The 24,141-nt window shown below is 37.9% G+C and overlaps 2 protein-coding genes across 5 annotated transcripts; both read right to left on the minus strand.

Moving 5' to 3' along the window:
* Positions 1–3,421: 3,421 nt before the first annotated feature.
* Positions 3,422–6,550, minus strand: LOC149402372 (beta-galactosidase 9-like). Of its 4 annotated transcripts, XR_016296026.1 has the most exons (7): positions 6,175–6,542; positions 5,082–5,229; positions 4,714–4,825; positions 4,548–4,598; positions 4,175–4,330; positions 3,997–4,086; positions 3,422–3,909 (listed from the first exon to the last, which is right to left on the minus strand). XR_016296026.1 is itself a non-coding variant. In XM_089608752.1 (6 exons), the coding sequence occupies exons 4-6, from the start codon at positions 4,241–4,243 to the stop codon at positions 3,844–3,846; spliced, it is 225 nt and encodes a 74-aa protein (XP_089464878.1). In that variant the 5' UTR covers positions 4,244–4,330; positions 4,548–4,598; positions 4,714–5,229; positions 6,175–6,535; the 3' UTR covers positions 3,422–3,843. The 4 variants fall into 4 exon arrangements, 1 of the variants encoding a protein (XP_089464878.1); XR_016296027.1 differs by having other exon boundaries at positions 4,769–5,229; positions 6,175–6,550; XR_016296025.1 differs by lacking the exon at positions 5,082–5,229 and having other exon boundaries at positions 6,175–6,539.
* A 7,294-nt stretch (positions 6,551–13,844) lies between these two features.
* On the minus strand, positions 13,845–20,112 carry MNS1 (alpha-mannosidase 1). The gene is made up of 14 exons (XM_089609128.1): positions 19,814–20,112; positions 18,884–18,931; positions 18,220–18,381; positions 17,563–17,675; positions 17,028–17,093; positions 16,705–16,876; positions 16,385–16,474; positions 16,091–16,215; positions 15,894–15,959; positions 15,708–15,816; positions 15,512–15,610; positions 14,925–15,005; positions 14,642–14,812; positions 13,845–14,347 (listed from the first exon to the last, which is right to left on the minus strand). The coding sequence occupies exons 1-14, from the start codon at positions 19,964–19,966 to the stop codon at positions 14,105–14,107; spliced, it is 1,698 nt and encodes a 565-aa protein (XP_089465254.1). The 5' UTR covers positions 19,967–20,112; the 3' UTR covers positions 13,845–14,104.
* Between the last annotated feature and the right edge of the window lie 4,029 nt (positions 20,113–24,141).

Below are 24,141 nucleotides of genomic sequence, written 5' to 3' on the forward strand. Positions count from 1 at the left end.
ACACATCCCATAAGTGTTAAAAAAAATTTGATTACCTTCCAAAACCGAAGGCATATTCTCGAAGACCGAGACCACATAAAAAGATTAACAAAGTTAAATCCCTCGGTGTGAATTTTTTGTAAGATTAAAAATTTAGTAGTTGATTCACCACCATATATGAACAACAAAGACAACATTAGGACGTGGTTTAAAATAAAAATTTAGAGCCCACATCCATGGTTATGGATTTGTCATCCAATTAAATTCAATATTCAATAAAAACATGTCATTAAAGACTTGTCAAAAAAAAAATTCCAACACAAGTTGGAATATCAATTCATATCCTTAAGGCCCATTAGCACCTTTTATTTAAATTCCAACCCCTTGGGGTTCGGACCACGGCCAAAAACCTTATTAGACCATCATGGTTATAAAACAAAAATTAAAATTTTCGTTTTTCAATTTAATGGGATTTCAGTCATATGCCAGCCCACACGGCCAACAACATCATGTCGGGCACTCGTGCCATGAATCATATGGAATAAGACCCTCGAGTCTATTTTCGGCCATAGCCAACAACACATTTTTAACCCAAAAAATATGAGATTTAAATAACCCAACAGTTATATCACGTGGAGGTGGCACACAAGCCAAATCCGGAGGCACCATCGGATCAACCAAATCAATTGCAGCCTTCTATGTCTACAAAATAAAATTAATAATATTAGTTTCGTGAATATATCAAGCTCAGGTAATATACATACCGACTCCAACAACCGAGGAAGCAAACTATCTAGAACAAAAAATAACGCTTTAAGATTGTTAGCCATATTGCTAATAATAGGCGGGAAAAAATTAGACAGATCGCATCATGATTAAATTATATAAATATACAACGATACTAATCTATAAACATGTATACAAGAGAAAAAAAAAAATTAAAATAACTAAACCGGATATCACCAAGGAACCGGTAAAGAAGGAAAATGGAGAACACGTCGAGGCTTGTTCGACAATTTCCTTAAAGCATTATTAAAAAGCACCAACTTGTTCAGCTCTAGCAAACTTGAATGCATGCCGGAATACTACCACCTACACTGAGAAAATTGAGGGGAAAATTAAAAGTATTTCGTGTGTTCTTTCAGCCATAAGCTCTTGGCTTTTTTTTTCTTCACCTTGAATGAGAGACAAGGGTGACTTATATAGACAAGCCTAATACAGTTTTCCCACACCTTTAAGGTGCATTCATACTCATAGGTTACAAACCATTAAGCATAAAATCGTTAAAAAAAAAAAACAAAAAAAAAAACAAAACAAAACAAAAACGTTCAGCCATAATGATATGATTAGTGCATGGTAAAATCAGTCCATTAGTGCACTTAACAACCCATTAAATACAAAACGTTTTGAAGAAATGAAGGAAAATAAGTGGTCCAAAAAGTTAGACCACAACACATACAAAGTCCTTCAGAATTTTGATTTTTTTCAACACACTTTGAGCAACAATTTCTCATTCATCTTAGCTCCAATTTAGACAAATAGAAAAGTGATCTTATACCTCTCTCAATCAGGAATAAGAATCTGCTCAAACTTTTTAGTTTTGATGAGTAGACCCCACTCCAATATTTACCACAAATTAGCTAATATTTAATTCTCTTTAATATCAAACACACAATTTTCCAACAAAGAAAAAACATGTCCATACTACAAGAGAATTAGGTATAAATTGAGTTATATTCTTAATTGAGGATAACGATTTGACTATTGCATAAAATTTCTTCTTGTACTAAAAAAAAAAATTCCGATGGAGATGAATTCTGCATAATTTTGTTTGTTCATGCGATAAAACATAACAAAGATCATTTTCTTAAAAATAGGCAAAAAGTGTAAAATAATTTTTTTCCTGGGGCTCAATCCAATTGAGGGCCCAAGGCACAAGCCTTGCCCGCCTTAGGTCTTGGCCGACCCTGTGTATAGACTTAAGACTTTCCATGTTTTTCTTCTAGTAATGCCACTCATTTACGTATAAATTTAAAGCAAATAGTGACACTGATATGAAAACAAACTTGAAATAGTGCATAAATGTCTATCGCTCATAATAATGGAGTAACTGTGTCCGACCACCATAAAACCACAGTAAACGACAAACAATGTCGTTGAGACAAAAAAATAATAATAATAATAATCCTTTTATATTATTTTAGTGCCTTATTCTGTTTTTTAGATAACTTACGTTATGTTTGTTTGAAGATGGCATATGACGATCTTGTTATGTGTGAGGATTACTTCCCAACTCAAGGTACGTACATGGGTTCGAGTCGCTTCAAGCTCGTTAGAAAAAAAAATTGATAGACTCAGTCTTGTGTCACGGTTGGAAGGACCCCGGTTCCAAAATCTTTCACTCATCTATTCTCGTACTTCACTTGCTTATGTCGAAGATTGAGGTGATGAGGAATGGCGAACTCCATTTCGGGTTCGGTCTGAAGCGTTGCAGGTTTAAACAGTTTGAGTACGCTTGTTCATGGCTGGTCTAAGCATGCATGTTGGACCAACCACCGAAGAACATACCAAACACTGTGGTAGATGAATGAATACATGAACGCTGTGAGTAACAAGGGACTGAAGCTGAGTAATGTGATCTCAGGCTGCGAAATGTGATCTCAGGCTGCGAAATGTGTGCAAATGTTGATGACGTTCTCAAGCTCTGGTAGGTCATAATTGTTGAGGGTCATCGACTGGGAAAGGATCCACTAAAGCCCCCTCAGGGTGGATTATTTGAAGCTTGTTGATGATTTAGATTTCTTCTATACCATCCATTGGGGAGAATTAAGTTGGGCGGATACATACCTAGCACCGTTTGTGAATATCCGTCAATCACAAGAAGAAAGGTGGCTGATCCAAAAGTTCAAAATAGGGAGGCGAAGTAAATGTTGATGGGTATATAGACGCTTTTCCATATTGGACTTACGAGGCCATCGCTAGCGGTAAGTGTCGACCACAAGGTTCTTATGATGCATTTGTGGTCCAACAAAAACAACACGAAGACCCCATCCTTGTTAGCATTGAAGAAAAGACGGTAACGCTTTTCGTAGTTAATCTATCTATTTAATGAATTTTTTTTTATTCATGTGGTTGGACCTTACTTATTTTATTTCACTTATCTACTATAGTCATTAATTTACGTATAGAACTTGCTGTTTAAGAATATGGATATTCCTCATCTTCGGTGGCAAAAACATTTGATCTAACCTAGTCATTAATCAACGAAATGTTTTTCTAACTCAGGTTTTTCAGTAACAATTCGAAATTACATATATATATATATATATATATATATATATATGCACTAGAGGGGAAACGTGCTTCGCACGTGGGGGAGAAGGGGATAGATAATACATGTCGTTTTTCAAACAATTGAAAGAGATTACGAAAAACGACATCGAAACCGAATCAACGAACAAACCATTCATCCAAGTCATTACGGTTTTAGAATTTTAGATATCAACAAAACCTCACGCTCTGTCTTTCTCTATCTAGTACCTACAACAATGGCGGATGAAGAAGTCCCAAAACCTTGCTGGTCCAACATCCTCAGGAGCCAACCAGCCCCGACGTCGAACCCGAGGTCGATGCGCCGACAAGTTCGTCTCCATTCCCGAGGTCATGGACGAGATCCGAGACCCCGTTTGGCTTCCACCGACTCGCCTTCGTCCCCTTCACTCTCCAGACCATCAAGCCCTCGCCAGAATCTCTCAGCAAAGGTCAATCTTCTAGGGTTTCGGAGATCAAAATCTCAGCTATTGTTTTAATTTCTAGATTTTCACAAAATACACGATCGTGTATTTTGTGAAAATCTAGAATTCGTTAGTACCTGGAAGCAACATCTTCCGTAGGCCTGGAAGGCAATGATATCCGCCGAAAGCAAGAAACCTGGAAGAAGGAAAAAATAACTCATCAAATGACTTATAAATACGAACAGGGACCTAGGTTACATGAAAAAGAATTAAAAAAAAGTACCATCAAACCCAATTCTCGATCCACATTTTGGGTTTGTTGTACTGAGTTCGGGCTGTACAGATCGCAGTAAAACCCATTGCAAGTGTTGATCTGCAACAAGTCACTCGTTAGAATAATTATAAAAAAAGGAAAAAAGAGTGTAGAGATCGATGTAATTCATTGGAGAAGACGGTCTCACAGTGGGATTGGGAGTGTCTTCTTGCTGGCACATGACCCATGGAACTCCAGTGTCCATAGCCAAAGCCATACCTGCCAACCATCTGATGTGCGATTTCCCTGAAGCACCGTACGGCTCCGCAGTGTTTCCATACTCGTTCTCAATGATTAAAAAATCCTAAATCAAAAATGAATCAAACTTGAGAAAAGATAATGGGTCCACCCTGTGAAGCGTAGAGCTTCTCTTGCTTCACCAGGCTGATTATCTTGCCGGTGAATCGCTTCATTCAGCTTGAAAAAGATATAAAAATAATGTATAGCTTAGTTTTAGACATAGCAAAGAATCAAACAAGTGAAAGACAATTGGAAGAAGAAAATAAATATGAGAACCTGACCTTCTAAGGACCGTTATCAGTTCGAAGCTCGACTTCAGGGATGAAATGCAGCTACACATGGAAACCAATGTTGACATAATTTGAATCAAAACAACGATAGATATATCTTCTAAATTCTAATTAACCCAAACTGAATAACAGTGAGAGAATTTAATACAGTACTAACCCATAGCTCCACTCAGCACAAACATAAGGACTGAACCGTAAATGCACATACATACCAGCCTCACCCATGGCCTTGACGAACCGAACAGATCTTTCTTTCCTTTGAAATCATACTGAAAGAAGAGCACGATTATCGAAGAGAAGCATATAAAAGGCATTTCTATTTCAGGGAGAAAAAAAAACAGAGCGCTAATCATGTTTCATTGTAAAATTTTAAATTAACATGGCCTCGACTTGGCTCGTGAATGTTCCATAAAACGTCTGTCTCGATCACATTAAGACCAAAGGAAAGAAAAAGAAGAAAAAGCTAAACATACATATAGTTGCACAAAGTAAACATATACATAATTTGTACAAACCATTACTTACTCCGTACAATCAGAAGAAGAAGAAATCATAACCATGAACACGCCATTGAATATCATGAGAACGAACTCTTCAAACTTGCACATGTTTCTTCAACAATAAGTCATGTCCATTCTTAAAGCTTAGCTTCAAAGTCATGTCCAATTAAGCACTGAACAATTAACACTAAATATAGCTTATGAAGCTTCCACTTACAGACCATAAAAAATTAGCGCACTGAAACTGGAATTCAACGATTTCAAAATAATAATAAAAATGGTCTATGATGATCAACTCTGATAATATAATTAAAAAATATGAGAGCAACGAGAGAGGGATAATCGCCAAATAAAAAGGGCCTATATTTGTCCTAAAAAAATCCCCTAAATCAGCAACATCTATGGAAGAAACTGACAATTTCTTAACCTAAACTTGAATCCACACGAATAATTATTGATCGAGATATACAACAAATTGAATTTGAAGTAAATATGTTTAACCAAAAGGAATACGTATTTTAAAATCATACAAACTCAATATCCAGAATTACAGAGAAAAACTGTGAGTTCATGCATAAAACTAAAAGAAACAAATATAAAGTTTAAAGAGTAAAACAGTCCAATTCATATATTTATCTAAAATAATTTCCTAACAAGTATGAAAGCCTAATATTTAGAATCACATATCAGCTAACTCTTTGTCCGCTACAGCAGTAAACTAAATAGATAAGCAAAAAAAGAAAAAGAAAATTGAACCCAAGACACCAAGCTAATAAAGATTACCTAAGGTTTTGTTTTTCCTGCAACCTTAACAATAACGGAAAAAATAAAATCTACCTAGACAAAATTATAATTTCTTTTAAGAATGATATCTCATCTAACCAATTTTATGGTGATCTTATATCCACTACCCCTACTTCTTTTATAAGGATCAAGTTAAATGCAAAACCTACACATTCAGTTAATAGCGATGCCAAAAATTACAATATAGGCTTAACCTATACCCTTTACGAGGAAAAGCCCTCTGATTCAGACAAATCACACAACACTGGTAACAGGCCATGAATCAAAGCGATATTAAATAACTGAACAAATCAGAAGACAAAAAAAAGACTCACGCTTGGGCGAAGGCTTTGAGGAAATGAAAATCCTGAGCGATGTAGTTGGTGGAAAGCATCGAGCTTGAGATTGCCGGAGGCGAGAGAGAGTGCGAAAGGAGTGTACATATCGAAGACCGATTCCCGGCGGAACTTGATCCGGCAACGCCGCGCGAGGCTGACCTATCTGTCGATCGACATCACCGACGACGACTTCGATGCAGCTATCACCATCGCTTCCGGTGACGGCGATCTCTAGGCCGAGTCCGAGTCGCGGCGAACGAGCCGTGGGGGGCAAAGAAGCAAAATCAAGCAAGAAAATCAAAACCTGTGAAAGAGAGGAAGAAGAGTCAAAATCGGAGAATGGCCTTCATTAAAACAAATTGCTTATTTAAAGATTTACTTTGACCCTAACGCAGTTTTTTTCATCTCCCACCAAGTCTTATTACCATAGTTTATAAGGCTTTTTTTAGTCTTGACTCTTGAGTATTAAACATCAGCTTTCTTATCAACCTCAATATAAAACAAGCGCATCATCTGCTTTTTAAGTACAAGTTGTTGAGCAAGAAATATTAAATTTGTAAATTTAATAGCTACATGAGTAATATTTATACTGATGAAAAACAAAACTTTTTTTTGTATGAAAAGTACCATGTCAGTCTTGAATATTGTCTCACAGGTACCATAAAGAGACTCTGAGGCAGTACCAGCAACCAAAAAATATTTTGCCAATTCCCTGCATAAACAGGCCATAAAAGTATCTGAAATACGATCAAAAAACAAATGGCGCACTTTTTTTTTTTTGAAAGTCACGGAATATCCATTAAAATTGGGTAAAAACCCATCAATACAGGAGAAAAACATCTTAGTACATGGAACACCTCAAACCTAAGTCGAAGTGAAACTAACACTAAGTTCCGGTAATCGCACGTTTTGTGCATGCTTCCGACGAGTGGAAGAACGACGAGCACAGAAATTGAGCACACATTGGGCTCTTTCAACAAAACCTAAATTGGTAGATGGAAAGATCCACTCAACCTCGGTTTGATGACCACGAAGAAGATGCATCTTCAACCTGTATAGAACAAAACCTAACAGGAAATCCACAACGGGATAGTGGACAACGGCTAATCCGTGTCCAAGATAAACCAAGACAAACACATCGCGCATAAAAACATAAAGCATAACTAAGTAAAAACACAAAACAAAAAACACAACACAAACAAAACGGCAGATCCGACCACTTCTGCACCCGAAAAACTCTTCAGCCACGTCCCTCCCATCTTTAGCTCGGAGTCTCGCCGTATCACTCCAGTCGGAGAGAAAAACAGAGGAAGCCGCCGAAGCCGCCAAACCGTTCTCAGATCCGAGACCAGACCCACCGGAGCCACCTGACCCACCGAAGCCACCGAGACCTGATCCACCGAAGCCACCGAAGCCACCTGCGAACCACAGACCCAGCGAGGGATCCGAGACCAGACCCACCGATGCCACCTGCGAACCACAGACCCACCGAGGCCACCGAGACCACCTGCGAACCATAGACCCACCGAAGCCGCCAGATCCGAGACCTGAGCACGTTCACCACGGTCGAGCACCCGGAGCCGCCGGCGCGCCAGAGAAACGAAGAGCTGAGCCGATGCAAGGACGAGGGAAGAGCCGCCACCTAGAGCCGCACACGTCAGTGAGGAGATGCTACCGGGGAGGCCGATGCTCACCTCCCAGGCCGGAGCCCAGGAGGCGGCGGCTGCTGGTGAGGCTAGGGTTTTCTGTACTCTGTTTTTTGAGAGAGAAACTCTGCCGAAGGAGAGAGAAAAACAAATGGCGCACTTTATATTTCGATTTCTGGCATTTGAAGCTGAATTCTTTGAATTGAGCACATATATTACGTATAGGAACCTAGTACTCTGCAGTAAAACAATAATAAAGTTTAATTTGAAAATTCGAAGATACCAGCAAACTATAAAACCATGAAAAAACAACTAAATCAAATATCCAGTAATAGTTTTTTTTTTTTAATTTCAGTTTAATATTTGGATAAATTACTTAAATGCCCCCTGGACTCTTGACCACTTAACAAACTCGTCCCTACTTTTTTTTTCCCGCATCAGTGGTCTTAAACTTTGAATTTCTTACCAATTCAGTCCTTCCGTTTATTTTTTTGAACGGCTGTTAAATTTTTAATCATGTGTTGGTCACGTGCACTCTCTGATTTGGGTATTATGGTCATTGCATAATTGCATAATTTAGTATGTAATGAAAACGAAAATCCCAAATCCTCTGAAACCCTAAAACACTCGAAAATCCATTGCTAATCAGAATATTCAAAAACCATGACCACGATGCTTTTCCCTCGGACTCAACCACAGCAAAGGCAACCGGGAACATGCTATTATTTGCATCTATACCAATTGCGCTAAGTAGCTGCCCCGTGTGATGTCCCTTAATATGGCACCCATCTAGACCTATGAGCGGCCTACACGATCGAAAACCTTCCTTACACCCGGCATAGCAAATGTACATTCGCTTGAAGATTGGTTTGCCTTCCGAATCATGATCGCACTCAAACTCAACCGTCGATCCAGGATTTGTTCGCTTGATTTCAGCTCCATAACTCCACAAAGCACCGTATTGTTCCTTAAAGGACCCTTCTATGATTTTCTCAGCAAACTTCCTTGCCCTATACGCCTTCATATACGAACAGTCCAAAATATAGTCGTTTTGGACTTTATTCATGAACTGTGGTGCCGACCAGGAATCACTGTCTTTAAAATACTGCATATATTTGTTCGTCAACCACTTGGAAGTAGCAAACCTATTCTTGTTCGTCATCGCACATGTGTGCTCCGGCTGATATGTCTTGATCACAAATGAGTTTGTCTTTCCAAGGTACGATGCATAGCAAACCCACTTACATTTCGAATCCTTACATTCGGCTCGAACCCTGGTTGAGTCATTTTTCTTAAAGAAAATTTCTTTCCCAGCAGCTATGGCATATTCTCTCACTGCTTCTCTAAAAACCTTTGGACTGGGAAATACTAAACCCAACTTCAGAGTTGGATTTCTCATATCTGTCTCAACATTGAATTCCCGAAATGTTGGCAACTTCTTTTTCGGATTCTGGCCCTTTGTCGATGTACCGGCTCTCTTTTTTGTCACTTCTTCTGTCTCACTTGAAGTTGAGCTATGTCTACCACCAATGTCGCATTCATCGCCATACTCACTACCAGATTCCAGCAAGCCTTCTTCGTCACTAACTACAGCCTTTCCTTTCTTCTGAAGCTTCCTCAAACCAACGTCTACGATATCACCATCCACGTGAACATCATCCTCACTCAGCTCGTACCCGCTATCTTGTATTGCATCTGTTTCATCTTCAACAGCAGCTCTCTCATCTTCTTCATCAGATATTGCTTCATCTTCTTCATCAGCGTCGTCGCCGTCTTCTTCATCAACTATTGCTTCATCTTCTTCAGCAGCTGTTTCGTCTACCGTATCTGGGTTATCTTCTTCTTCTTCTTGAACTGCAGGTGCTTCAACATCATCTGGGTCGTCTTCTTCTTCTTCTTGAACTGCAGGTGCTTCATCTTCAACTGTACGTGTTTGACATTCATAACTAATTTCCAGTGGTGGTGCACTAGGAAAAACTAGAGCATTTATCGGGTGCTCACAGTACACATCAACTTCCCTTGACATTTGCATCTTCTCAGCACATATGCGGTATAGCTCACTGTCAGTTCCAAGTAGATCATAGTTAATCCCGTCTTTTCCTTTCAGATAATACAAAGGCATGCAGCTATAAACCATCAACTTTTTCACAATTTCATCCAACACCAACAACGACATCTCGTCCAAATCACAGTGATCAACATGATCAATTTTGCCACCAATGTACGCCATACGACCATTCTCGTAAGACATGGACCCGCCGTGGTGAAACTTTAAGGTAAACTTCGTAGAGGACGGATCTGCAATAATCAAAACAAAACAAAACCAAACCACTATTTAATACCTACCAACCATTAAAACAGAAAAATAAAAAAGGGACCACAACGACAAAAAGGGACAAATCTAAATACAACAAGAAATATTTAATCCTACTTAATATTCCTAACCCAGACAAAAAGGCACAATAACACACGACACTAATAGACATATGGGACCAAACAGACGAGACTAACAGACATATGGGACCACAACGACAAATCTTGGTCGACTCACGTGGTCAACACTTTACAACCATGATAAATTCAAGATTTAAAGATTCTTTACCATAAACAGGGGCTTTGCGCTCGGGTATAACTGGTTTAGAAGCTGAGGCTCTCTCCGCTGCTTTTTTCTTCGATTTCATCTTCGTCGTCGCAGGTGTCTTCATAGGGGATTTCATCTTCGACGTTGCAGGACTCTTCATTACAGATTTCATCTTCTTTTTCTTCGCTGGAGATTTCGCTTTCATTTTCGCGATTTGGGATTTTCGAGTGTTTTAGGGTTTCAGAGGATTTGGGATTTTCGTTTTCATTACATACTAAATTATGCAATTATGCAAACCATAATACCCAAATCAGAGAGTGCACGTGACCAACACATGATTAAAAATTTAACAGCCGTTCAAAAAAATAAACGGAAGGACTGAATTGGTAAGAAATTCAAAGTTTAAGACCACTGATGCGAGAAAAAAAAAGTAGGGACGAGTTTGTTAAGTGGTCAAGAGTCCAGGGGGTATTTAAGTAATTTATCCTTAATATTTTGTTCGTCAACAAACACATATAATATGTTGATTTTATCAGTAATATAAAAAATATTCGAAATAGAAGTAATAGCGAATCCAGGAAAACAAAGTTAATCAGCAACTACGATTAACCAAACAGCTACAAAGAAAATAATCATCGGCCAAGACTCAACCTCAGAATCAGAATCACAACCCTAAATATATAATTCTGAAATTTGAGATTACCTCTTTTCTTCGCGACTTCGCGGTTAGAATCTTCTCAATCACCTCCTCGTGTTCAATTCCTCGCTTCCTTAGTTCTCGTTTTTCCTTTCTCACTGTCTCTCTGTCTTCCTCTACATCTGCCTCTCTCCTCTCTTCTCTCTCTCTCTCTCTCTCTTCCTGGGCGATATTTTTCTCTATTTCGTTGCGCTCTGCTTATGGAATTGTATCAAGAAAATTGGATAAATAAGGGGTGTAGTTGTGGCGGTGTAAATGCTATACTATATTTGCCAATTCAACACTAAGAAGATACATGGATTACTTTGATAGTGAACACGATGCTTTTATGTATGACTACGCAAATCCAAACAACCACGATTTCGGAATTCCCCAAATCAGATGCCAATTTCAAACCTTAGAAATAACAATTAAAAATTACAAACCTAAAAGTCTGGAAGCCGATGACGAAGACAGCGGAATCGGGCGACCGAGATTCTTCGGAAGCGTCGTTTGAGCGCGAGGACAGAGAGACAACAGGCGAGAGGGAGAGATGGCGGCGCACGGTCGCTGGTCGCAGTCGGGGTCGGCGCTCGCGCGTGAGAGAGGAAGAGAGGACGAAGGAGAGGGAGCGGGTGAGAGAGAGGAAGAGGGGGAAAGGGTGGTGGCGTTGTTCAGGAGAGAGGGGCTGAGAGTCGGTGAGAGAGAGAGGAAGAGAAAGACAGCGGTAAGGTGAGGTGAGGTGAGGGAGAGAGGCGGTGAGGAAGAATGGAGAAGAAGAAATAAAGTGAATCAATTTGATTGGACAAAATAAGATGAACAGTAAATAACGATAGGTACTTATAATGTAGGAGAGATATGTATATATATAGGGCCGGCTAGAGAATTAGTTAAAATGACACCCCTACTTTAAAATTATAGCCCAACTATTAACATATTTAGGAAAATAGCCAATTTATCATGATAACATTCCGATATTTAAATTATACGCTTAGGTTAATATTATTAACTATCATAGTAAATAATATCATCCATAACAAAAAAAATTAGTAAGTCTAATTAACAATAAAAAAACTACAGTAAATCTTATTTGTCGTAACAAGAACAATAGTAAATCTTATTTACCGTAACAAGAAAACAATAAATCTTATTTACCGTAGTAAAAACAACAGGAAATCTTATTTACCGTAACAAGAACAAAAGTAAATTTTATTTACCGTAACATTTTATAGTTAATCTTACAGGAAAAGTATCACAGATGAGGACTAGTTAATCTAACAGTAAATACGATTTACTAATTATTTCCGCTAACAATCGAGGACTAAAAATCCAACAGTAAATCATATTAACCATTGAGTAAATCATTCGTTTCTATGGTAAATATAACAGTACATCTTATAAACGCAAAAAAAAAAACAGTAAATCTGACAGTTAATCTCATTAACGATAAAAAAGAAAAAAACAATAGTAAATATTGCAATAATAATAACTAAGAGAAACATCAAAACTAATTCTTATGTTCTTGTCTAATTATTTAAATGGTTAATAACATTAACCCAAATTCAATGTACGAATGTATGTATGTAATATATGTGCATTCAAACATATTATACACATATGAACAAAATCATATATATGGCGGAGATTCCAGATTTCTCGGTCGAAGCCTATCCGAGCCCTAATGTTACCTCCGCCGTGCATCACAACAACAGGGGCGAATCTCCGGCGTCGATGTCTTACAAATTAGTGTTTTGTCCGATATTGATTTCGACTCGACGCGCGGCGAAATTGTTGGCATGGTATTCGACAATAAGGGTTCTCGACAAAGACAATGAGTTTGAGAGAATAAAACAGAGGCCGAATCAGGGCTTGTGGCGATCTCTGGCAAGTTCAAGAACGCGAATGAAATGTAGAATTCGGAACGTGTTTTCGACGACGGTGATGGAGATCGGTTGGGAAACAAAAGCGCCGAGACTAGAATCCGATTCTCTGCTTCTTCACGATGGCCCAATTGTTCTCGCCTTTCAGATCGGAATCGCGATCCGAGTTCGTGAGTCGATTGATCGAGGCGGAGTTTGGTTTTTCTTTGTCCTTCCCATCGAGAGAGACGAGCGAAATTTGTTGCAGAGTTTGAGTAGCGCAGCGATCTCGGACTCCGTGCTGATTGGATTCCCCGGTGAGACCTCGGCGCCGATGCAGAGGAGCGCAAAGTAAAGGATCGGGATTTGGCCAGGTTTGGAGAGAGGACAAAAACGACGTCGCCTTTGGAGAGTCCGAGGGAGGGACAGCGATTGGCGGTGGTTTTACCAACGAAGACGTGAGCCCTTAAATCGGAGGACTACTTCGGGAAGGGTTTAGAAATTGGGTTGATTTCCGTGGGGTTTTTGAGCCCTATCTTGATCGCGAGCGATTCGACTAGGGTTTCGACTCGGATTCGGAGCTCTGAGAAGAGGATTCGGCGATTGGTTTCATCGGCGAAGACGTGGGTCATCGAAGGATAGCTTTGGGGAGAGTTTCGTAGCGGCGGAGATCGAGGAAGAGAGGTTCGGAAGTATCAGTTGAATTCGAAGGAAAATGATATTATTGGGATCTCACATTAACGTTGGCTATCATTTTAGATAACTTGATAGTTTGGCTAAAATTTTAACTTCCACCCTAAAAAAGACTACTTGCTTACAAATCTCATATATATATATATATATATATATGTATATATATATACACATATATGTATATATATACACGTGTATATACATCTTCCGTGTAGCAGCAAAAAGGGGTAAAATTGTCACTTCTGTAATAATCAATGAGGTGAGTAATGATCTATTACCTATGTTACATTCCATAAGGGTAAACCAAAAATAAATTGTACATGTTTAGTGTAGAATTCAACTTTTAACCAGCTAGAAAATTCTGTTTGCTCGATTATTTTCCCAATGGAAAGAACCAACCTAAGAAATTCATACTGAACCATCTTCTTCGCTCATCTAATTCAACCTGAAACAGAAACCACTGACAGTGACACTAATCCCTCGGTCGACCTTCCTTACGGCCACGCAACTTAAAATTTGGCTTCTGTTTATCACCTGTGTTTTTGAAATCCTCACCGTCGTTTCGAGGGACGATCCTCAGTGGGTGGGCTTCCGTGTTGAAAACCCATTCATCTAATGATATGACTGAACTGGGTGAGAAAAGAAGATACAGATACTTGAGGGTCTCCGCAAGAAAGAAGCTCTGCATCATATTGTCTTTCACACCAGTATTCACCTATAAACAACCAGAAACCAGAATTTTAAAAACAAAAGATGAACAAACATGGGTTTTTGACATTTGAACTACCCAAAATAAACAAAGATAGATCACCAAATAACAGATTTTAGGTATATTTGTATTATGTATAATTAAATTCACATTCCAGTATGCTATCTCGAATCCAATGGAAACAGATGAATTTTAATCCTATCCAAATCATAGGTTTAAAAAATGTTTACCAAGAGATATGCACAAGTATCCGACGTAATATTTGATAAATGCATGGCAACGAGATTCAGGAATCCTTACATCTTTCAACCCAACATATCCCGAATCGATGCGGGAGTTCTTCTCAAAAGCTTGAAATATATTCCAACCCCACTCTTGGTATGTCTTATTTCCAGTTAGACGCCATAGGTAAAAGAGTGATTCAACAGTCTCAGGTCTTAATATGTTCCACGATGTACCCACACTCATATCCTGATAGTTAGGTTCATGTGTGGAAGGTGAGTCAATGTCCCAGAAAACACATTACACGTCATCTTTAATTGATGTAAAGACATGAATAGACGACTATAGAATGAAAACTAACCTGCCCAGAGTGAAAGAAATAATTTTCTCCAGCTAACTTTGTCGGTGTCGACTGGTAGAAATTGTAACAAGTCCAAGCAAGCTGTAGAAAACAGACTTTTATGATTACATCCACGAAACAATGCTCAAAAAGCATTATAAAGAATTATGCACTCTTTATCATCAGAGACATCAAAATCAACATAACCAAAAGACAGGATTAAGAGAACTCAAGGAATTCGAAAAGCAATGCAATCACTACTTAAGGTTGAACAAGCAAAGATGATGATCATCCTTAAGATATCGGGTCTTAAACTAAAGACCAAAGTTCCAGCACAAGACTAGTACCTACTACTAGGTTTTTTTTTAAAACATTATATTTATAAAAAATAATAACAATCTACCTTGGTTTCAAAATATTTTCTAGATTGAAGCAGTTGCCTCTATTAAACAGGTTAGAGTCCCAGTCACTTTTACATCACACACACAAAATAATAATAATAATAATAATAATAATAATAATAAATAAACAATATATATATATATATATATATATATATATATATATATATATTGAAAATTGCTTTTATTTTCAATACTTAGAAGTACCTCTTCAGCAAGTGTTAAATACTTTTGAGACTCTTCAGGACCATAACCAAATGATCCTAAAGCCAGCATTCCTGGAGCGAAGCATGCTAACTCATCCATCTACAAATAAATTAGGAAAAGAAACATGTTGGTAACGTATACACAAATTTGTATCTGAACATCACCGACGCACTACTGTTTTGTAAATTAGAATCACCTTGTCTGTCAATGAACCCCCGTTCTTCTCACAAATATATGTAAAAGACGATGGTGTAGTCTTTCGAACCAAGGTAACCAAACCTTTCATTGATGTTTCCCACATTTCTCTGTTCCAAGAATCCAAAAACTCTGTGACCTCGTGATTACACAATACATCATTCAGTAAATTACAAGATTTAATTACCTATAACGCTTCACAGCAGAAGTTTTGTTCCCCTGTATCCAAACTTTGAGCAAGTATTCGTAAAAGCTGCATTTTTTGGGGGTAATATTAACAGATGTAAGTAAGCAATTTCTTGTTCTAATTTGTGAAGAAAAAAAATTAATAAGAGGACGAAACCTAAAACTTGTAAGTGAAAGAGTAAAAGAAGACATAATTACCTGTCACCCATAGCACCAAAGGTTATGGGAGAGTATGCTGTTGAGCCACTGTGAGGGTTAAGATATATAGGAAGCAAACCATCATCAGGGAATATCTTCCTGAGCTGCGTTATAACATTCTCAACCTGGAAAATCGTATCAAAGTGGTTGCTAGCAAATCAGAAACATTATGCCCTTAAAATGCAATATTAAGTCATAAAATCGGGATCCCATGCTGGAGGTAAATAAAATGTAACAAAACCGAAATAAAAAAAATAAAAATAAATAAAATAAAAAGCAACAACATTGTAGTACCTTTTGCTGGTACTTCGGGTCACCGGTCCTCTGGGAAAGAGCAATAAATTCCAGTTGCTCGGTGCCAGAATCTGCCAAAATACTTTCACCCTGGGAGAAAAAGATTAATGAACTACTATAAAATAAAATCTCCAACTTTACTGGTAAATCAATCGAAGGTTCTTGCAAGCATATATATTTATTATTGAACTATGCAAACTTAAAATTCTCCTTGCATCATCGCATATATATTTTACAGAAAAAAAAAATTATATATCTAAATCCCCACCCGGTATTTCAAATAATAAACTGTATTCTATTAAAGATAACAAACTACTAACCCCAGTCCATCCAGGGTTGTGTGGTCTTCCATGGGCCAAGTTGATGATATTAAAAGGTATTCCACTAGGTGTGTCCCAAGCCGGCAGTAATCTGTCTGCAATATCTTTAGCCTTATCAAGGAAAACTTTGTCGTCTGAGAGATCATATGCACTAAGAAGTCCACCAACAACTCTGCAAACATAACAAAAAGAGGCGGGACAGTAAAAAAAAGGAACTTTATCAATCTCAATCACGTGGAAAGAAAGTTGTACAAGCTGATTCTAGTCCCTGTAAGAGGAGGAAAATCATAATATGTACTCTATTGTAAACCTTATAATGCAACCTTATGGTTGTCTCAAAGACACTAGCATCGTAGTCCTTGTCAAAATGCAATGAATTCGCGATCCACCTGTCAAAAAAGTAGCATATTTATGAAGAGGCAATATAATATTAATTATAAACAAAGGACTAAAAACATCTTTGATGTGAAATAATTAAATTATGCCAAACTTAAATAATTGTGTTCTTGGAAATGACAATAGACGACAAATACAGACAGATATGATAACATGTTTAGATGGTTGCTTTGATGAAACAAATTAAAATCAACCGATATTTTATGACAGTCAAGCTAAAAGAGTTGGGTTTCAGGTCATTTGATATAAAATCCAACATGCAAATAGTGGAAGACAAAAAAAAAATCCAAGATAAAATTATATAGTTGAGCTTGATTATTATTGTGAAATTAACTCAATATGATAACCACTTTATACAACATTTTTTTTTTCGTGCCTATATAAATTGGACAAGTTGCCATATCTCATATAAAGGCCAACGATATGAGAACATCAAAATAGTTATTGAACTTATTTACTCACTCTTTTGCTTTATTGAACTGTTCGTGAAGACCCATGATATACAATGTATCAAGAGAGTCAACTAATGTTGCTCCTAGACCACCAAAGCTATTGACGCCACTCTTCGACTGTGGCTGGTAAGGAAGAAGTTAGCATTGTTAGTTCTACAGCTTCAGCTATTCAATTAATTTCCACGAAAAACTCGAACATGAGACCCAAAGAACAGTTAACTACAGATGCGTAATAACTTGTGATTCTCAATTATATATACATATATATACGTATATATATACACATACATATATATACCCTTTATACTCTACGAATTTTTGGGGCCGAAAAAACTAGTGTACCTGTTGGCCTACTTGTTTGTCTGTTCAATACTCGCACCTCATAAGGAGACGCCTAAACAAATTAAAAAAGCTTCACTGGGTACCTACAAACTAAATATAGGAGACGACTACCTATCAATTGGGTTATGTCCAAGTGGTCATGGGTTCTAGCCTCTCTGAAGGTACCCACCTAGAAATTGTTAGTGCTTTCTGTTCCCAAACTGTTGCGAGGCCAAGCTGGAGACCTAGGGACTACACCCTGGTTTACAAAACATGTATAGGACACGACTAAATAACAAAGGCAAAGTCTTTTCTTGGAAGAGCATTAGTCCTATACTGTAGGCACCTGAAGTTCATCTTGTCCCCATGCATATTTCTCATATGAACTCCACGCATGAAGCATGGCTTCTTTTACTTTTTCTCTTCGTTGAATATCAAGTGGATCATCTGGCATCTCTTTATCCTTCTTTCTGGCTGCATTGGTTTTGCCCTCAGTTGTATCGTCCAACTGAAAGAAAATAGTGCATCTTAGCAGACAAGCATAACATCCAAATGTTGAATTATGAGGATCTGCATATCTTTCAGGTTTAAAGTTAACTGCATCGATTCAAGAAAGCCCATGTCACACCAGAAAATTGCTTCTGATCTTTTTCCTTGAAAATTTTACTGCTGAATAATTTCCCTTTGAAGTGGCTAAATTATAAATTTATAGTGAAGGAACTACATGTTACCAAGGATACAAAACATTAAAATAAAAATTAAGCAGAATGATTCTAATAGAAAGAAGAAGTTTAGGTACGCATAAAAGTTTTGGAACTTACTACTTTTACATGTTAATCAGACCGGACGATCCTCTATCTTTATAGAGAAGCATACAGAAGGGAAAAAAATAACGAAAAGAAAAGAAAAAGAAAGCACCGCAACTCCACGCATATAGACTAGCCTGGGGGAAATTGTATGAAATCTATGCATGGCTTTAGCTTTCTTAGGGAGAAATGTAAAGTTCTTACCAAATCCCGTAAATGGGCAACATCTGCATTTAACTTTTCAACTTCTGCCTGCAAATAAGATGAACTGATTGAAATATGGCAAGAGATTGGCGATTCTAGATATATAAAATACAGCACATATGTTGGAGCAAATTAGAAATATATTAACAAACGTAAATGTGGACAAACTAGATTTCCCATCCATCTTGAATTGATTAATGTAGAGCATGATACTCATATAATCCAGTGATTTATGTTTATTACAGAAATATGATTCAAGCTAATTTGAAACTAAGAACCCTCAACCGTTTTTCTACTCCCTTACCCTCATAAAAAACAGAATTTGGCTGACAAATTTTGAATATGCTATTGTTTCTAAAAATTTCCTAGACTAGCATGATTTAATAGCAAGTTAAGAAAATAGTCAACTTGTATAAAAATCAGCCAATGTGTTCGACATTGTGGCCACATGTAGCAATTCTAATCCACAGGGAAACCTAAAGAAGTGCAAATAGACCGGAGGAACAAACAAAAGGCTAGTCCTACCACAAAGTCCCAATTTCCATAGGCAACAAACTAACTGGTAGACTAGTTTCAAAATTATGTTTATGTCATTTTCCAAAAAAAAATTATCCATTTTTAATTCAATTTCAGCAAATCGTGTTTATCATATCATTGAGAGCAGTACGCATAGAAATCTCCATTTTTCCAGCAATTCTCCGGAATATAAATCTTTAAGCTGATCAATTTCTACAAATCGCTCAGATAAGCTAATGCAATAAATCAAGAAAAATCCATCGAGGACCAATTTCACGTAAGAGAACCAGATCCAAGGATAATCAAGGGTTTTTCTCGCCTAAACTTCCTCAGCGACCAAACAATCAAAAGCAAAAAGTATTCAATCAAACGAAAATTGAATAATTAAAACAATAACGTAAAGAAAGCTTGTACCTCGTGTTCTCTGAGCAGAGTCTGTCGATCCCAAAACACGAAACTGATGCAAATAAAACCAACAAAGAGCAAAGCCAATCGCTTTGGTCTCTTCAGATAATAAGAAGGGTTACAATACCTCAAACCACTCGAAGACGATCTGGCTCTCGCCATTATTAGATCTTACAGATTCAGACCCCAAATCATCGAAGGGGAAAAAAAATCCTCGTTTAGAACAAAAGGAAGAGCGAAAATGAAAACGAGAGTGAAAAAATGGGTGCTTTTCAATGAGTCAAGACTGTTTGATGTTTAAAGTTCTTTTGGATTGATGGTATGTCGGTTGTTCTATGTTCAATTGTCAAGCGAGATCGAATGAGATCTAACGTTTCGTGAGTTTCACGTTTCGAATGTACGGGCGTAGAAAAACGGGGAAGTAAGAGGAATTTTGGACCAAGACTTTCGGGTGATAAAGGCGAGAGACTGAAAATTATAGGTCAAGCGACTATATAGCCAAATAGAACTTAAGCTTTTGCAAAATAGTCATAATTTGTCAACTATAAGCAAACTAGCTAAAGTAAGATTAATCTAGGTTAGATTAAATTTAATCCCAACGAACTATAAAGACATAATGTAAGGTTTATGACGGCTGGATTAAAATTAATCGAGGCATGATTAAATTTAATGACAATATGGAAATCGAGGATCTGAAGCAGATTCGAAACATCTCTTTCTTCGGCGACGCGATTCTTGCGTCCTCGACGCTCGCGATGTTCCCGATCGCTCCGTCGATCTTACCTCTTGTCGGACTCTCCGTCACGGCGGCGGAGGCGAGGAGATCGACGGGGATTTAGGAGTGGATTCGACGGTAGCCCCTCATCCACAGCAGCCTCGCCGTCCTGTTTGGCCGCCGCCGGAGCACCCTCTTCCGCCGCCGCCGGAGCAGCCGCTGTAGCATCGGGCTCCGCCGGAGCCGCCTCTTCATCGGCCACGATCGAACGTGTTCTGTTTGGGGAAATTGTGTGAGGACCGTGTTTTGTTTGGGATTTTTGGGGAAGGATTTTTGAATTGGCTATTTTGCCTAACCTAATGAAACTATGGCTATTTTGCAAAAGCCATAGTTTGAATTGACTACTTCATGTCATTTTTTCAAAATTATATTCTAGCATTTTGGCAAAAGTGTCGCTCTCCAGTTCACTGAGATGAAGCTGATGAGAGCAAATTCATCGGGTCCGATATGCTAGAGCAGACCATTGAAGCGATTAAGAGAATTCAAGCCAGAATTAAGACATCCCTGAGTCATAAAAAAAGTTACGTTATATAAGCGTAGAAGGCCTCTGAAATTCGAGGCAGGAGAAAAAGAATTTTTTTATAGTCTCACCGATGCGAGGTGTGATGAGGTTTGAAAAGAAAGGAAAGCTCAGTCCAAGATATATCGGACCTTTCGAGATCCTAGAGTGTGTAGGCAAGACAACTTATCGATTGGCCTTACCGGCGTCCATGTCCAACCTCCACGATGTGTTCCACGTGTCCATGCTACGGAAGTACGTGTCCAAGCCCTCACATGTGCTGCAAGATCAAGAGGTTGAGACATCTCATGAAGTCAGATACATCTCATGAAGTCAGATATGAACAGCCAACCGTCGGAGTTCTCGAACGCAAGGAGAAAGTTATGAGAAACATGACCATCCCTCTGGTCAAGGTGTTGTGGAAGAGGCACACTGAGGAAGAAGTCACTTGGGATCTCGAGAGTGAGATGCAAAAGAAGTACCCTGCTCATGTTTCGAGGACGAAACTCTTTTAAGGGGGTAGGGATTTGTAAAGTATAAACTTTTAAATCACTCAACTTGTAAGTTCAAGTTTAATAAACGAGTTTTCGTTATTACAACTAAATTCTTGAGCGAATTATGGTCCAATAAATTTATCGAATCAATTTAGAATATGTTAAATTAATGAGAAATTTCGGAAAAAGTAAAGGATTTATCGAGTTTGTCTCGAATAATAAATTATTGTTCGAGGAGACATTCCGGAAATTCATTTAATAAATAAATTCTCAAGAATAAAAATTATTTCCGAGAAACCTTAAATATATTTAAATTAATCGAAAACGGACGAAAAAATTATTGGTTCAAATCATAACATTATAATCCGTTCGGTTATGGAGTTAATTAAGTAATTATATGATTGAGGACTTAGTTGTAACAATTTATCAGGACCCATTTGAAATAAATTTTGCAGTTGGGGACTTTTTGAGGCGGTGAGAAAAAAGAGGGATTTAAATTAATAAATATGAGATTTTGGTTTTATATAAAACCGAAAACTCTCTTTTTCTCCCATCACGTTACCTTCTTTGATCTTCTTCTTCTTTCTTTGTCCTTTTTTTTGCTTCGACTGCCACCTGTAAAGAAAAACCATAAAACACGAAAGAAAAAAAAAAGCACAGTCTCCATCTTCTTCATCCTCTTGGTTCGGGCGGACCTCCACAAACACAAACCATCGAACCATCTCCTTCACGCGACCAAGTAAGCCACAACCTAACCTTTTCATGCGACCTCATGCACCGGACCTCACGCGCGCTCCGATCGAGAAGAGAAGCCACCGCGATCAAGCCGAGGATGTCGGACCAAGAAGAATCTCCGGAAAATCAGAGAGAGAACACCGGAGAAGCTCTATCTCACGAAATCATGTGAGAAATTGATTTTTCCCCAATTTTGAATCCAAAAATTAGGGTTCCTATTTTTGAATTGGGGCTTTCCTTCTCTGAGCTATTTTCGTGTTGATTTGTACTCGGTTTGTGTTTATTCACGTTCGGATTTATGAATTGGAATTGATTATCGAAATTAAGTTGATTAATTCTGAATTAAGGTTGTTTAAATCCGAAAAATTGATTAAGATTTATGTTAATCGAACCTTTGTTTGGTTGGTGCATTTGGATGATAGTATGAGTTGAACATGATTTTTGGGCTCGATTTTGTTCGATGATGATTTGGTTTGACGAGGTTTTATCTCGAAAAATTATGGACCGAGACTTTTTCTATGTTTGTTTGGATGAGATTGAATGTGTTTTGTGTTAAGTCTGGCTTGTGAATGGTTTTGTTATGGCTGGTTTTTTTGTGGTTTAGCAGATTGAATTTTGGGTTGGTTTCAAGCCATTTGTGTTGTTACCGAGAATTTTGAGACATTTTTCATCTTGCGGTTATTCCCGACTAGATACCGAACTAGAGAATGAATTTGTTTGTGTGTTTTGTTTCAGGCTGAATACTATATATGTTCGTGTTTTAGTTTGAGTTTTGATATGTGTGTGTGTGTGTTTCTTTGCTATGTTCTGATTTGATTCGGTGTTTGTTGGGATGACTTCTTGGCTAGTTACTTGAGTTGTACAATATCAAGTGTTTTTGTTGAGTCTCGTAAACTCTCGGGTCTCTATGTGAGACCGAGTGGTTGGATTTCAGGCTCGAGACTGAGTTTGATATTGTGAGTTTGACTCGATATTTGTATTTCAAATTCGCATTGTGTTTGCAAACCGAGTAGAGACGAGAAGAAAGCCGATGCGATCGAGATTGTCGAGGCCAGGATTTAACTCGTGAGTATCGCCTTCGCTTAGTAGCGTTTATTACTCTCGAGTTAGGTCGTAGGTCTAATTATTAGATTTTCTTTTAAGTAATTGTGGTTTATTTCCGTAAATGTTCAAGAATTGAAGTTTAATCAATAATCTATAAATCTTGGTTTGTGAGATTTTAGATTATTTATTTAAAACTCGTTAAAAGTAAAATAATGAAAATTCACTTCGTACTGTTTTCGATACGAAAGGTTACAAGTATTAAATAAAGATTAATTCTGAAAGATCGAGAATTAATAAATTAAATTTTCGAACCTTGAATTTGTTGGAATTGATCTAGGGTTAAGAAAAGATTTAACGCTTCGAGCAAGGGGAGGAAAATAAAAATTTTATTTTAAACAAGTAAAACGATTTTACTAACCTAGACAAAGAGGAATTTTCTTGAAGTCTTTCCGGAGGATCTACCAAGTCTACCTCCCCAGCGTGAAGTCGAATTCAACATTGAGCTTATTCCGGGTACTGCACCGATATCGAAAGCCCCATACCGTATGGCTCCTGCAGAACTGAAAGAGCTCAAGTCGTAACTCCAAGAGTTGTTGGATAAAGGATTTATTCGACAAAGTCATTCACCATGGGGCGCACCAGTTCTTTTCGTCAAGAAGGCTGATGGTACACTACATCTCGACATTGATTATCGAGGATTGAACCAAGTTACCATAAAGAATAATACCCACTACCGCATATCGATGACCTTTTCGATCAACTATCTGGAGCAACGGTATTCTCGAAGATT

This window comes from Urtica dioica, chromosome 3, assembly GCF_054948205.1.
Source record: "Urtica dioica subsp. dioica isolate 48M chromosome 3, U.dioica_male_clone48M_v1_H2, whole genome shotgun sequence".
NCBI classification, from domain to species: Eukaryota; Viridiplantae; Streptophyta; class Magnoliopsida; order Rosales; family Urticaceae; genus Urtica; species Urtica dioica.